The 15370-nt window shown below is 36.9% G+C and overlaps 1 protein-coding gene across 1 annotated transcript; it reads right to left on the bottom strand.

Moving 5' to 3' along the window:
* Nucleotides 1-354: 354 nt before the first annotated feature.
* LOC111783366 (SAND family protein) lies at nucleotides 355-14878 on the bottom strand. Its single transcript, XM_023664294.2, has 14 exons — nucleotides 14213-14878; nucleotides 9562-9641; nucleotides 9373-9444; nucleotides 9207-9246; nucleotides 6809-6910; nucleotides 6492-6613; nucleotides 5838-5970; nucleotides 5654-5745; nucleotides 4706-4787; nucleotides 3944-4008; nucleotides 3153-3455; nucleotides 2933-3024; nucleotides 2263-2327; nucleotides 355-629 (listed from the first exon to the last, which is right to left on the bottom strand). The coding sequence occupies exons 1-14, from the start codon at nucleotides 14768-14770 to the stop codon at nucleotides 534-536; spliced, it is 1902 nt and encodes a 633-aa protein (XP_023520062.2). The 5' UTR covers nucleotides 14771-14878; the 3' UTR covers nucleotides 355-533.
* Nucleotides 14879-15370: the final 492 nt, after the last annotated feature.

Raw genomic sequence — 15370 nt, 5'->3', positions numbered from 1 at the left:
GTTTTACCAAGGAGACTTAGAGCCAAATTGAGCAAGACGCAAACTACAGAGATCAAATCAGGTCTAGAAGCATGAAGGCAAAATGTTAGAAGGTACTACGACTACTATAAGGTTGACTTTGGATTAGCCCTATAGTACAGTAAACAGACCACCAGAGAACGTAGGAAAATCCTGTTGGTTATATTGTTCTCTATTACTCAATCCCATCACCTAACAGAACTTTCTGAAAAGATACATAAATGATTAATACGCTTGTGAACATCACATAACCAGATCATAAGCCACATCAACTATCAAAGGAATTGTTATTATTCAAAGCCTAATTCATAAGAGCTAACCTGCCTACTGCAACAGTTATAAAAAATAGATCTTCATTTCATAGATTCTCACTAATATAATGTACCTAGTTTTCCAGTAGATGGAGTTAAATTGAATACAGGTTTTATGAGCTAGCCTACAGTCTACAATAAATAAAATACAAAACCGTGGATGTGTATAAACATGAATACACAAAAATTATACTACATGGAGTGTTACCATGAAAACGGGCTCGCACCCAGAAGAAAAACTTCATTTTCAACATCCTTAATCCATTGACAAACTCGATTGCAGATCTTTATCGCCATAGCCTGCGGAATCATATGTTCTACAATCAGAAAAGCTTTCGTTTCCCCCAAAGGGAATGTAATTCACATTACCAAGGAAACATAACAACAAGGCCACAGGCACACACAGACACAAAATCGGAACATAGGGGGAAAAAATAAATATTTACGAGGATGTGTTCCAGTGAACAGTGATAAAGAAGGGAAAAAAAAAGGAAGAAAAAGAAAGGAAGAGTAGAAAACCATGGAAGAGGCTCCAAACTCTAATTTGATTACTTCTACCCTAAACAATCCATCTAGAGCACAAACAACTAGCTTGCCAAAACTTCCTTTATTATGGAGGAGGATTCAGTAAACCTTCTGTAACAGATCTCTATCCTCCCAATACAAGCACGGTCATAATCAGATTAGCACAAATAGGAGTGTAGCATTGGTTGTTTTTTGTTGTTTCCAAGGATAACAATGGAAAACGTTCTTCAACTGCTAGTCGGGATTTCTTTGGCGCCAAAACCAAACTTACCATGGATTAATGCAATTTTTTGAAGTCAATAAGCATAGATTCATATGGTTTGATGCACTGAAAACTCTATAAGTGGAATTATGGTTGGAAAGAAATCAGAGAATCTCGAAAGCAAGCAACTTAAATGGTCAGATCTTTTAAGTCCACGAGATTAAAGGCCTCATGGTGTTCTCTTCCCAAGTCTTCTGTTGATTTTTCTTTACAAGATAATGCTTAAATTGGGACGCTTTCTATTTCCATTGTAATTTTATTTATTTCCCTTCCATGCAGAATTTTTTAGCAAGGAACTTGTATCTTATCAAAAAAAAAAAAAAGAGCATTAGTATCTTCTCATTTATTTAATGAAAAGTATCGTTTACATGTTTCATTTGTTATTTTAAAAAAAATGAGTGTAGGCACAAGAAATCAGCATGGAAAGACTTGATGTTGCCATCAATAAGTATGCAAAACAAACGGTAAAGATGATAATGAAAACAAACGATAAAGATGATAATGATAACTTTCTTATCCAAATCTCTAATGTTGAACATGGATAGCACCGTGAAAGACATGTATCAAATTTAAGTAAACGATAAAAAAATTTCCTTTTCTTTTTATTTGTTTTCAAAGGAGAGGATGAAATCAGAATTGACCACAAGAAAACGCATAAAGGTGGATCCGTAAGAGAGACCACTCAAACTAGAATCTCTACAAGCAGAAAAGCCAACTAGCTACGATACATGAATCGTCATCCTCCAAATAACTCATAAGGTTTTGGAGACTATCTTTCAAGATTCTTACGTTCCTTCATTTCAAATTATGAGTACGAGAAACTATTCCTCCACAAACTTCGTGCATCTAAATCATGTCCAAGCTCTTGTTTTTAACATTAGGAGTTAAATCCAATAAACCGTTCATGTATTGAAGAGTTGAGGTTCTAATAGCTAGAGTTCATATTGTTTAGCTAGAAGTTTCAAGTGTGTAACTTTTCAAGCATCAACAAAAAGTGTTTTTCTTGTAAAAAAAAAAAGAATAGAATTAAAATTCACCATATCAACAATCATGGAAGACCAACATGCAAGAATATGGTCACTATGCCTTCATACAAATAATTTTTTAGCCAACCAGAATACTCATAAATCTGACAAAAAGAAATACCTTATCAGCCAATGGATCAAATGCTGCATAAAGCTCAAAATCTTGGGTGACCCAGCAGAGTAGAACTGCCAATAAAAACCAACATTAAGACTTGACTGTCTATATGTTCATGCATCTTTATATCTAAGCAGATAATGAGTTTAATGCAGCTGAAACAGATTCTCTCCTCTTGCATAATTCAAACCTAAGCATACTATACAAGATTCTGCAAATTAGAAGGTATTGGTTCTTATTGTAAAAAATTATGTTCAGATGTTTATGCCACACAATAATATGTTGAACGTGGGGCATACTTTGATTAAGGCTCTGGAATGAAAAAACTCCAACAAAAATCAAACTCCTTAGCAGGGTGGTGGATTGGTGATATAGAATAGACAAAGTCCAAAGGGATAAAATAGATGTAGTAGAGCAGAAATTGATTGTGATGGATAATCGGAAAAAAATATATATAAGAGAAACTAAAGTCAAAGGAAAACGTCTGATACTGATAAAAAGAAATATAATGAATAAAGAACAGATATGGCCAATAAAGTTGTGAATTTGGATGAAAAGACAATAAGAAAAAAGAAAAAACCTTACCATCAAGAGTGAAAGGCAGTATAATTATGAAAACTCATTAAATGATTGTATTAATCCAATTGGAAATGTCAAGGGAAAACAAAAAACGTACCATAGTTTTCATCTCTTCTAAACTGGGTTTTGTGAGGGCCAATTTCTTTATCATGCATAGAATCATAAATATTTTGGTATGCTCTGTACAGTCTGCAATGATAAATAAATCAAAACAAATATGTAAGGAAATAAAATTTACAATCTCAAAATGCATGATTAATAAGAAGGAAAAGCCATCTAAAAGTTATTGTATGGGATTAGAAATTTGCCACAAATACCTCTTCTGTTGTTGACGACTGCTAATTGGAGATGAAAATTCAGAAGCAACGTACTGATCCAGATATATACTGCGGTAAATGAAATGCCAGAGTCCACCAGGACCACCCATCCCAGCAGAAGATTCCTTGAATCTTTCAGTAAATTCTGATGGAACTCTTTGTTGGCCCAAATGAGGAGATATGGTTCTATAGCGAGGCAAAGAATCAACAGGCACATCTTCAACATGCATCCCACCATCTAACATAGATCTCTGAACTTCACTAAGAACATTTGACTTCAAAAGGACAGTCTCAATCCGAATCCTGAAGTGTCAACCAGAACATGCAAAGAAAAAAAAGTATCAACTATCAATCATTGAATAAGCACCCAACAAACGTCTTACAATAACAAGAAAAACTGCTTTGTGTAGTTGGCTTGAGGTTGAAATAATCATAAAGGCATAATGAGGTTGTGATCAGCCTAACTCTTGACAAAATTTTCAAAGTCATCTTATGTTGCTCCAATATGCATTTTAATCATGACATTTTATATAGTGCATCATCCTTCTAAAATACATGATAAAGAGGGTCAGGAAAAAAAATTCTTGATAGAAAGAAAGTAATTTGGTCAAACTTAAATGCAATTTATGTAGCCGACCTGAATTTTTAAAAGTATGTCAGGTGGGTTGGCCGGACAGGATATTCAGTGTAAGGAAAACAAACATTATGGATAGTAAAAACATATTCCATTTTTTTGCCTTAGTTGACAGCCAAAATACACTCTGAAGTACTGACATATGACATCTATTCACCTGCATTCCTTTAAGTGATAGAAGGAATCTGAATTAGTTGTAAGGAGCATAAAGTAAGTGTTAGCCTGCCACAAGACATTTATTCCGTCAATATACAGTAAGGATAATATATACAACATCACAGTTATTTATACCCACACTATAAACCTATTAAATTACAAGAGTTCAGCCGATAAAGAAAATCACAATACTTCCATTCTTACTAATGGCAGCAGTTTACAATGGAAAAGAATTGGACTCTTAACATTTAGACTATTAATATTAAATGAGGGTGAAGAAAACAAGGTAGGAGTTTTGCAATTAAGATCTCTGATACTACGTTGAAACAAAACAGAAAATCTTAAAGTCATTAAGTCTTGAGTCTAGAGTCCACTTCATTCAAAAAGTTTCAAAGAAGTACAAGCCTAGGAGAAGTTGAGAGTTCCTCTCTCCCTACCTCATACTCACTACAGCCAGAATCTGCTTCTCATCCACAGGAGAGATTCCTATTTACTCTCTAGTCTAGATATGCCGTCTGCTCCATCGTTAACTTAGTTATAAAGGACCACCACACTTACATCACAAAACTTACACGGCAACATATTTTCCTCCTATCAGCCTAATTTCATGTCAATACCTCGAGGACAAAATAGAAACTAATTATAGATTTCAAAGAATAAAAGTGTTAGCCATGAAAACCAAGGAACCACATAGAGACTAAATTGAATCCTAGACTAAATGAGTATTTTACCTAATAAAATTTAAAGGAACAGTCTCACTCACATCAAAATAATGAACATATGCATACAAAAATGCCATAGGATTGTATCTTGGAAGGCATATTGGAGAGAAAGACTCGGATGTCCTGCATTAAAAGGGTTAAAAGATAAAATGAAAAATTAACCACTTGAGTATTGATAAGACGTCAATTTAAGATAATCCACATCAACCAAATCAAAGATATCTAAAGTACCCACAGCTCATTCATCAGAAGAGCCTAATGTGAAGTTATAAAAGAGTGAATCTGAAAAGACATGGGAATGAAAGGTAAAACACAAAACAGACAATAGAAGATGATGAAGAAACCTGTTTGAATTTCATAAAGACAATGACGTTGCCTCTTAAATCAAAGGAATATCTCATAGTAATGAAAACAGCTTAGGGCTTCTATAAGAAATCAGGAAACTACAATCGTGATTTAACTATTATGAGCATATGTGCATGTGCATTCACATACATAGATATAAGCATGTAAAGCACACATACGTATAAGAAACAATTATACAATCTCCCACATGAAGTAGCAATGGTATGCAAAGGCAGCAATCTAATAAGGATAGAACATTAACTATTACAGCTTCATTTGTGAAAAAGTTTTTTTTTTTTTTTTTCCCTTTTTTTTCCCCTTTTCTTCTTATAAGAAACCTGAAAGGATGTATTGAACAAAAAGAAAATAAGGCCCGAAAGAAGATGGCTCCCCCTCCCAAAACAGAAGCTAATACAAAAACACCTTCTAATCCCGAAACCACCACCAAGAGCTAGTTACAAAAGAATTGCTCGAAGTGTGAAACCACCACCAAGAAGCAGTGAACTGAACATTGTTCCAGAAAATAAGAAAATCAGTAGACTTCCTACAGCTGTGCCAAAGTTCATTTATTGAGCTCATGTCAAATGCAAAATTTGGTTGTTCTACATGAAGCAGAATAATATAACCTAAAATTTGAAACTAACCTAAAGGACTCTGATGACATCACAAAGTTGGCAAGTAGTAACATATCATCGGGATGAAGAGAAGCCTTTTGAGCACCAACAAGACTGATAACCTGCAATCTAGATTCAATTCTTATATATTCTATGGAGAACATGATACGCTGAACTAAGGGACAGGAAGGGGGCCAAGAAGATGAAAGTTCACCTTATGTTTGCACATTAAAATTGCAAAAAGAATGCCAGAATCAGCAACATCTTGTAATATCGCACCTGCAGCTTGTCTTGTACCATAAGCGAGAGGAAGACAAGTGTATGCATGAAGAAAAGTAGCAGGGTTCCTGAAGTTGGACCAATCAATTAGAACTAAGGAAAACAAAATCATAAATTTAAAAATGAAATTCCATTGCCCTTCACTGAACATGATACCAAAAGTACACCCACCCACACTCCATCATAAAGAAAAGTTGAACATACATTTTATACCAAAAAAAAAAAAAAAAGGAATTAGACTATACATTAACTGAAAATTGAAATAAAACATAAAAAAGGGAACAGTTGCTAGGTTATGTGTAATAGAAAAGAACAATCCAGAAATAGATGCTCGTAAGATCCATATACAAGTATTATCGAATAAACTGCAATATCAAGTTAACAAAAATTTGATGATGAATTTTTCTATTCAAAATCATTAGTTAATAGAGGTCTTATAACACTGGAGTTGCCTGGGTGGTGCCAAATTTTTGCATAAGCAGAATAACAGTTCAAGAACGAGCACAAGCAATTTACACGGAGAAAAAGAACAGGCTGGTGTTTCTCATCCAGAAAAAAATATAGGTAGGTTAAGAGCGCTGAAACTAACCAACCAAATGAATGGATGAGAGAGGAGAAGACAACATCGGTTCCTCCAAGAAGAGAAGTCATATCAAACTTGGGATTTCTCTCAAAACATCTATTTACAGACTTTGTTAGAATAAGTATCATCTGCATGCACATATGACAATATATTAAATACGTGAAGAAACCATGATAGAAACAAATATTTCATTCATAAGAATTTAAGAAAACAATAAGAAAGATGATCACTCGATTGCACAAACAAGCCAATTCATTTAGGAATGCTAGAGACTAAAGACAAGAAGAAATATTTCAATGGGTTACATGCAGAACCAAGGTTACCTGACCATATATAAGTTCCAACTGGCCTCTTAATGATTCATAAGGCTCTTCTGTGCAGCTGATGCAAACCAAGTAAATTGGACCCTTCACAAGGAAGACCACCTGAAGATGGGGAAATGATAAACATTTTTTATTTATATTGCAGAAGAAAAATATGAAAGTTGAAAGCAAAAAGAACAGGATCTGTCTCTCCAGTTTCTAGTTTCAGTACACTAGTATCATAAGCTCCAGAAGAAAATTTAACAAACACAGATAACCATTTGAAAGTGAAGTTATAACATTTGCGTACAGATAATTTCAAAGATCGGATGAAACTACAAATTTTGCACACACATAAATTACTCAGGTTGAAATCAGCAAGTAAAAGTAGCCACTTCAACCAGTGAGAAAAACATTTTTGTATATCGCGTGTCACAACCCCGCTACGAGAAAGTAGGTTGTGACCCCCATACGTCAAGAAAGACAAGGGGTGACCTCAAGTGGCGCCCATCCGGCCACATGAGAGCCAAGATTGAGAAGTTCCATGATGCGACCGAGGAGAACGGTGCATCATCCAACACACCAAGAGTGTGCATTGAAGCCAGTCGAGGCATACGCAAAGTTTGAGAGAACGAGGCGACATGAATGTCGAAGACGAGCTTGAAGAGGGCTGGGTAGGGCCCCGGGCCATAACCTCAGAAGTTGGGGTTTCGATATGAATTTCGACATACAGCCCAGGAATAAGTTCGTCGATATGAAAGATGAAAACTCACTAAATTCGGTGTCAATTGGATACTCGACGGACCATGCACGAGGCTATGTCTACTCGCCAAAATGATGTCTACTCAAGAAGAATTGGAAATGTCTCAAAATGTACTATAGGGGGAGACATGGTGTCAGCTCTCCACCACCCCTAGGCCCTGTGGCCTAAGCGAGCTACCCTGTGGCACATGTGTATGTCACAGTGAGGGCGAGCATTTTGAGACGAGTGCCTCGGCACGGGTGTGCCGGTATTGCGGCCTAGCTCGTGTGTCAGTGGCTGGATTATGCACCCGCTATCCAAAATGGATGCCGTAAATGGTCTAGCATGGACACAGGAGAGTCTAATGCTCGATAAGAACCCGGGTGGATGGATGTTTAGGATGTCCTGATGAGATGATCAACACATGGGTCAATTCCCAACGGATGTGTCCAAGCAAGTCAAGATGGTCGAGCTGTCCCGAGACATGGGATGACATCACGATGCATGGGCGTGTATGCGACGTTGTTGGTTAGTAGACGATTGAACATGCACGAACAAACGGCGTGTGTGGCCAAACAAACTTGGATTCCGCACAAGTAATGTTTGGTTGGCGAAGACAAATTTCACCCAAGGTCCAACAAAGCCGCAAAGCAAAAAATGAATATGGGACTTGAGTTACCCTTAAGGCTTATCATGAGCGTGTCAAGATCAAGACACCGCACAGTTGAAGAAGTACGACTGTGACAATGTGCACACACACCTTCCCTACTCAAGAAGAAATCAACACACCCATACGTTTATATCCACACCCATTGTGAGGGATATCCATTCATTTTTTTCAACAATTTTTCATATGAATTTTTGCTAGAAGAGCTCAATATCTTTGTTTAATGCTCTCTATTCTCCGATCCACTTGGCACTTGGCACTGAGAGAGGGAATTATTGAAATTTGCTATAATTAACAAGATGAGTGTCGTCTGGCACATTGGCTCCTTCGGAGAGAAAATGTCTATATACCTTCTTGATGATTTAGATTACGTTTGTAGGCTTAGAAAATATAGAAATACAGTACATTAGGAGATTAGTGAGAGTTGCTTGAATATTTGTGAGTCAACAAAGAGAACTAAAGACCCATCTACTTAATGAGAATAAGAATCAAAGTGAAATGGAAACAGTATTGACTCAAAAGAAAAATTGTGGAATGGGAGCTGAACTTCTAAAAGTTACGGAATAGAAATTGGAAGGAGGAGGATGTCATTGATTTTGTATACCGGTTCATAAAATGAGACTCAAATTCAAACTGATGTGAAAACCAAAACAAGTAGAAAGAAAAGAAATAAATGAACAATTTAGTGGGAGTAAGGGACCCAAGAATGAGGATGGGAATGGAATTTATCCCCTTTTCTTTTTGTAAATGAATGACATTCCAGAATTATTCTCAATATTTAAGTTGGGTCCCACTCTATCAGTTCATTCCCTTGGGCCTTAATGAAGTGAACAGCAAGAAGGGACATGGCAAAGATCCATTCTCATTCCCCTAAATCACCTAAAGTTCAAAGAATACTCAGCTCAATAACCAACATTGGAAGTAACAATGAGACACACACATAAATAAATAAATAATATATATATATATATATATATATATATAATAAAATAAATAATAAAAAAACAGACCAGGTGTTTTCCAGCTCTAACCCATTTGACACGATCACCCCTGAAAAGCAATTAATTAATCAGAACTGTGCAGCAGTGATTCAGGAACATTACCTGAGATTTTGAATATCATAATGCTTAAAAATATTAAAACTCGTAGATAACATAGCAAAGTCCAGCGACTTACCCATCCTCCACAAAGGAAATGATTGCCTGCAAGCTGGCTGAAAATCCTGCTAGCTTGTGCTCGTCTCCATATCTGAATGTCATTAACTACGTTTAAATAAGCTCCCAGTAGAAGGTTGAAAATTTTAGTGCTTTAAAATTTAAACATGTAAAACTGTTTATTATACTAGAATGCAGCAAAAGAACAAACCTGGAATAAATAGGCTTTCCAGAATGGCTCAGAACAAAGAAATGCTTCTTCCTTTTTCTCCATGATATGGAAGCATCATCCTGAACTTTAAGAATTAACTGATCAGGGAAGGTGTAGTGCTAGTTATCAATGTTTGTAAGGTCAGCCACCACAATGAAGCAAAAGTGATGAGCAGTTTTTCTTGGCAACTAAAAAAACATAACAGAAAGGAGCTATATGTTTAAAGTCTGTATTTTCATCATAACTACTGATGGCAGGGCTTACCTATAAACAAAACATTGCTCCATGCTACATATAGTAAATTCAACAACGCTAGCAAACTCATAATGACTTGAAATTCAAGTGCTTCAAGTTACATTCAAACAGGTTGGGTTGGATGGTACGTACTCGTTGGGGATGTTACTATTTAGGACAATAGTAGAACCTTAGTACAAGAGAATGAGGATTTCCCCCATATTATTCACCAGGATCTTTACCTAGACTGGGCTAACCAGATGTGGGGGGATGAGAAGTTGAACCCTCCTCAAATGATTAATGAAGAAACCTAACTGAGTGAGAATTAGAAGGGGCTGGGCCTGATTTGCAAACAGCATTCTGATGTATGTTTTCCCATGATCATTGGATTGGAAATAATAATCTCAAGAAGAAAAAATCTGTTTTGGGATGATCGTTAGATTGGAAATAGCACTCTCAAGTCTGATTTTGTTTCCAAGACTCTACAGGGTAGCAAACTCAAACATTCTCCTTTTCAATGTTGGGCAACCGGTTGGGATTTAAAGTTTAAAGTTTAAAGTTCATAATTACGTAATGAGGCTCTTTCACCAAAGTGGTTGTGGCATTTTTCAAGGGGTAGAGTGCCTCGTAGTGGAAGATTATTGTATGTATGGACCTCACCCTTTTGATTGAGTTTCAGGTAGCAGACGAAAGGGTTCTGACAAAAACCTCTGGTCTACTATTGCTTTGAGTTTTCCTGTCCTTTCAATTTGTTAAATGTTCTATTGGGGATGGTGTGAATACTCATTCTTGGGAAGATTTTTCAACAAGGGAGAGACCCCTGAGTGACTTATTTCCACATATTTGTCCGAGGATGCAAATAGTCACATGGTTTGAATAGTCACTGTTTTGCCCTCTTTTGATATTTATTCCTTGCTTTCTCTGGGTTTTTGCTACCCCTTCACTAACCAATGGATTTTTGTGCCCCTTCACTAACCAAGATGCAGATGAGGTAGTACATTTCCTTTCAACTATTTTTGACCAAGTGATTCGTCATGGGAGAAGGGTTTCAAAGCCTTCAAAGAGTTTCTCTTGCAACTCTTTTTCCATATCCTTTGTGCCCTTACTCCCTCCCAGGGAGCCTATACATTCTCCTCTTCTTAAATTGGAGAAGGCCATGAAAGATTTTCTTTGGGAACGCGTACATGTGGGGGAGGTTCGCATTTTGTTGGGTGGGAGGTGGTCTCAAGGCCTTTGAAACTCGGGGGTTTGGGTAATAGGAATCCAAGATGTCAGAACAAGGCTCTTTTGGACAAGGCAATTGTGAGTAGGTATTGTTCACACCCTTTTGAGTGTGATGTAGTCAGTGGGAGGTTCCTCTAAGTACCTCTAGAGTCCTATGTCGTCACATTTTCCCCCTCCTCTCTCCATTTATAAAATACTATTGGGGATGGCTTGAAGGTTTACTTTTGGGAAGATTGGTGTAGACAAGCCACTTTGCTCTGTGTTTCCTCAGCTATATCACCTGTCCACTAAGAGGTTGTGTTCCGTAGTCTTTGTCCTACTCTTTTTAGATTTTCCTTCATCTTTTTTCTTTGGTCTCTTTGTGTTTTTAGCCATCTACTGGCATATAGAAGCTGTCAACATGGCTACCCATCTTTCACTAATTGGGGACTCTTTTGTGAGTCAAGGGAGGATGTATACTCGTTGGTTGATTCCCAGTCTTTCATGGGGCTTTCTTCTAGTTCTTTTTTTCCCTTTTCTTTGTGTCACTTCTCCTCCTCTTGAAGCCTTAGCTTTCTTCTCTATTTGAAAGGTTAAGATTTCCAAGAAGGTCAAGTTTTTTGTAGAGTAGATTCTTCATGGGAAAGTTAACATCCTTTGAGTTGAGTCCACATTGATGCTTCCTTTGTCATTGAGGGGCGGATGACTTGGATCATATTTTAGGAGATTTTCAATTTTTCATCTCAATTTGGGAGCATTGTTGAGCTTCCTTTGGGGTTTGTTGGGTTCATAACAGACATTGTGGCTCTTTGATTGAGGAAACTCTTGAATCCTTCCTTTTAGGATAAAGGAATTGTCCTTTGGCAAGCTTGTATTTTTGTGAGGGTTGAGAGATTTGAGATTGAGGTGTGGAGTATACCATGAGTTTTAATGGCTCACTATGGTCTTCGATCTCTCAGTTCTTTTCCCCCTATAATTATCAACTAGATTTAATTTTTCTGAATTGGAGTCATATTTTTTGTTTTGGAGCTCCTTTTAGTAGGCTGATATTTTTTAGTACGTCCTTGTACTTTTTTTTTTTCTTTTCTCTCAGTGAAAGCATGGATTCAGATTATAAAAAAAACGTTGCTATAGATTGCAGAAGAGAATGCTCTCTCTCTCTCTCTAGCCCCTAACTGGTGCGTTATGTGTAGAAAGGACATGGAGGAAATGCCCCATTCTGATTTTTTCTTTGCCTGCTTGTTGCCATAGCCTCTTCAAAGTTATCCTACATCTTTCACAACAGATGCTTAAAGCTTTATCAGCTTATACACGAGAATTCTAGCTTATATCTTCTACTCTTGCTTCTTAGAAATCAAACCAAAAAAGGAGATAAATTATCAGTAGGCCTCATTGAGAGATTTGTGGAGGAGTTGTGGGAGGTCATTAAGTTTAATACCTCAGTTTGGACCTTAATGGCTAAGAACTTTTGTAATTATCAGTTAGGTCTTTATTCTTTTGGTAAGAAATTGTGCTTTCATGGAGAGAAATGAAAGATACAAGGCATACAAATAATAAATGAATAAAATCAAATAAGCTCCACAAAAAGGAGTTTGGCCCAATTTCAGAAAATGACTCCAATCTAAAAGAAAAAAACCAAGCTCATAGTCGTAATTACCAAAACAAAAAAAAAAACAAAAAAAAACAAAAAAAAACTAGTGATCAACGTCCACGAGGAGGCATTGAACCTAACGACCTCCCAAACCTCCTTTACCTCTTTAAAATTTCTATTATTTTTCTCAAGCTCAATGCCCCACGAGATTGCAAAGAGACTAGCATACCACAATATGAGAAAACAAACCCTCACTGAAATGAATAAAAGAACAAAGACAGCAGAACAAAGGAAGCCCATAATGAAAGGGAGCCAGCCAACAAAAGAAAAACAGAGACTACAAAGATAACCAAAATGATCCCGAACAACACCTATCCAAAGATCCCTCAACCCTTCTAAAGATCTTCTTGTTTCTCTTAAGTTAAATGATCCACAAATTAGTCCAAACAAAAGTAACATGACAAAGTATTCTTCTCTTGTCCTAAAATGGCAGATGAAGAAACACATCATCAAACAAAAAAAGACCTATTGTAAGACAGAAACACTTCAGTTTATCACAAATCAAAATTGCACACTGACTACTGCACAGTATGTGATCCACATCTTTTTTAAACACATTGTCATAAAATTCAATACTCAGAGCCTCACTAATATTAGTGAGGATGACTCTTAGATAAAGTCGTGTTAATCCTCCAAATCTTTTAACTTGGTTTATACATTCAATGCAAAGGAGAAGAGAAAAAAAAAACATATGGTAGTGAAGGGCACTCGACTAGGACAAAAGTTATCTCCAGAAGATAACACACCCCAAGGGCCAAAGTTCCATACAAACGTATTCCTTAACCTAGGCAATGGCCTAACCCATGAAGAAGATAATCAATGAAGATATACCAAAACTTTCACATTCAAGGACCGATCTCCTAAAATCAAAGTTGTACAAAGTGGAATCTCCATATAGGAACCATCATCCTAACAATGGTCTTCCACAAATTGAACGAGTGACCATCCTCGATAGAAAATTTCCTAAACATGAAAAAACAAGAGAGACCCAAAGAGATTTCTTTCAGCAAGTTCCTCAAGGTGCCTTTACCACACAATCCAAGACCCACCCAAAAAGATATCACCCATATTTTCTCACTATAACCTTGCACCGGAAAGCATTCAACTCTAGAAGGAACCATAATAGCCATTTAGCAAGCAAAGCCAAATTTCTATGCCTCAAATTTACTTGAACCCAACCCACCCTCCTCACAGGATCCAGAGACAATGTCCTATCTAACGTGAGAACCCAACGAGATTGCCTTCCGTGAATTCCTGATTTAAAACATCTTTTAAGAACCATGATCAAATTACTTAATGATTTATGTTATTATGCATATTAAAACGAATAGGAAAGACAGATCTTTCTCTTTTAATTTTGAAACATTCTAAAGAGAAAACAAGAAAAGATAAGTGTCCTCGGAACAAGATTCCACGGCATTTATGAACAAATATCTTGGAAACAGTTACCAAGCAAGTCCCAAACATCAATATTCATTCATGATCTACCCTATAGATAATGAGACGCATGGAGTTCAAAATCCTCCAATCAAACAGTCATCAAGGGTTGCCAAATAACAGTACCTCATCACCATGCCGCTTTCCAGGAACCCAAGAGTGTACAGAATTCGAATTATCACCAACAGAAGCATCATCATTCAGTTCCTGTATCTCGTCATCAGCAATTCCATCCATCTCCGACCTCCCGCTACTAGCACCGCTGCTTCCCCTTTCACCTGCATACCCACTACTGCTAGGACTGACCGGTCTATCCACCTCAATCTCCGAATTAGTCCTCCCCCACACAACCCCCGTCCCATCAATACCCTCCCGCACCGAATTTCCGGTCGCTCCCTCAACCACCGCCGCCGCCGAGTTCCCCACAACATTCTCTTCACAAACTACGCCGACCCTTGATTCCTCATCACTCCGTTGAATTCCAAACCCAAAGCCATCGGCCGCGGATCCATCTGAGACGACATTGACATCCTCCTGGTCGGAAAGCAGCTCAGGACGTGGTAAAGTCAATGCTAAAGACGCCAATTCTTCTTCGAGAGGTTTAGGTGGCGTAGTGGGTGATGTTCTAGGGTTGAAATTGTCGAGTTCATCACTGGATGATAATGAACTCAACCCAGAAGACATCTTTGGGAATAAAACTTGAATTGTCGATTCAGTTCTCCGATTGAAAACTCAATGTTGATGATCAGAAAGAGGGAAATGCGATCACACCTGAAAGCGCATCGCTAAGATTTTAACTCACACTTCAATTCACATTATGTAATTATGTGAACCCAGCAGATTACCGGGTCGAGCTGGGTCGGGTCGGTTTCATCCGACCGTATTCTTTTCCCCTTCCCCACCCGGCGAGTGGATAACACGCGTTTTACTCTTTTTAAAATTATAATTTGAAGATACTCCATTAATAAAAATTATAATTTTGTACACTTTTAATAGTATTTCATAAAATAGAATTTTTTTTTTTTCAAAACTTAAAAAATACATCTATTATATTTTAAAATACCATAAAATTTTAAAATTAACATTTAATGTCTTTTACTTTTATAAAAAAAAAAATTAAAATTTCTTACCGTTAATATAGGGATGAAAATTGTCTATTTACACTTCATAAATTATCTACAAACATTTTAATGTCATCTCGAAAAGTTCAGGAACATCTTTGAAACCTAGTACCGTTGAGGTATTTCTTAACTTTTTAAAAAATTAAAAATAGTGAAGTTTTTG

The sequence above is a fragment of the Cucurbita pepo genome, chromosome 20 (assembly GCF_057944985.1).
Source record: "Cucurbita pepo subsp. pepo isolate OVF chromosome 20, ASM5794498v1, whole genome shotgun sequence".
Classification (NCBI taxonomy): Eukaryota; Viridiplantae; Streptophyta; class Magnoliopsida; order Cucurbitales; family Cucurbitaceae; genus Cucurbita; species Cucurbita pepo.
The sequence above is the reverse complement of the archived record's forward strand: the minus strand, read 5'-3'. Positions and strand labels throughout refer to the sequence as shown.

Coding starts and splice junctions, on each gene's coding strand:
- LOC111783366 (XM_023664294.2), bottom strand. CDS start 14,770: ATGTCTTCTGGGTTGAGTTCATTATCATCCAGTGATGAACTCGACAAT. Junction 9,247..9,372: donor ATTTCCTTTGTGGAGGATGG/GTAAGTCGCTGG, acceptor ATTGCTTTTCAG/GGGTGATCGTGTCAAATGGG. Junction 5,971..6,491: donor CTCATCCATTCATTTGGTTG/GTTAGTTTCAGC, acceptor GTCCAACTTCAG/GAACCCTGCTACTTTTCTTC.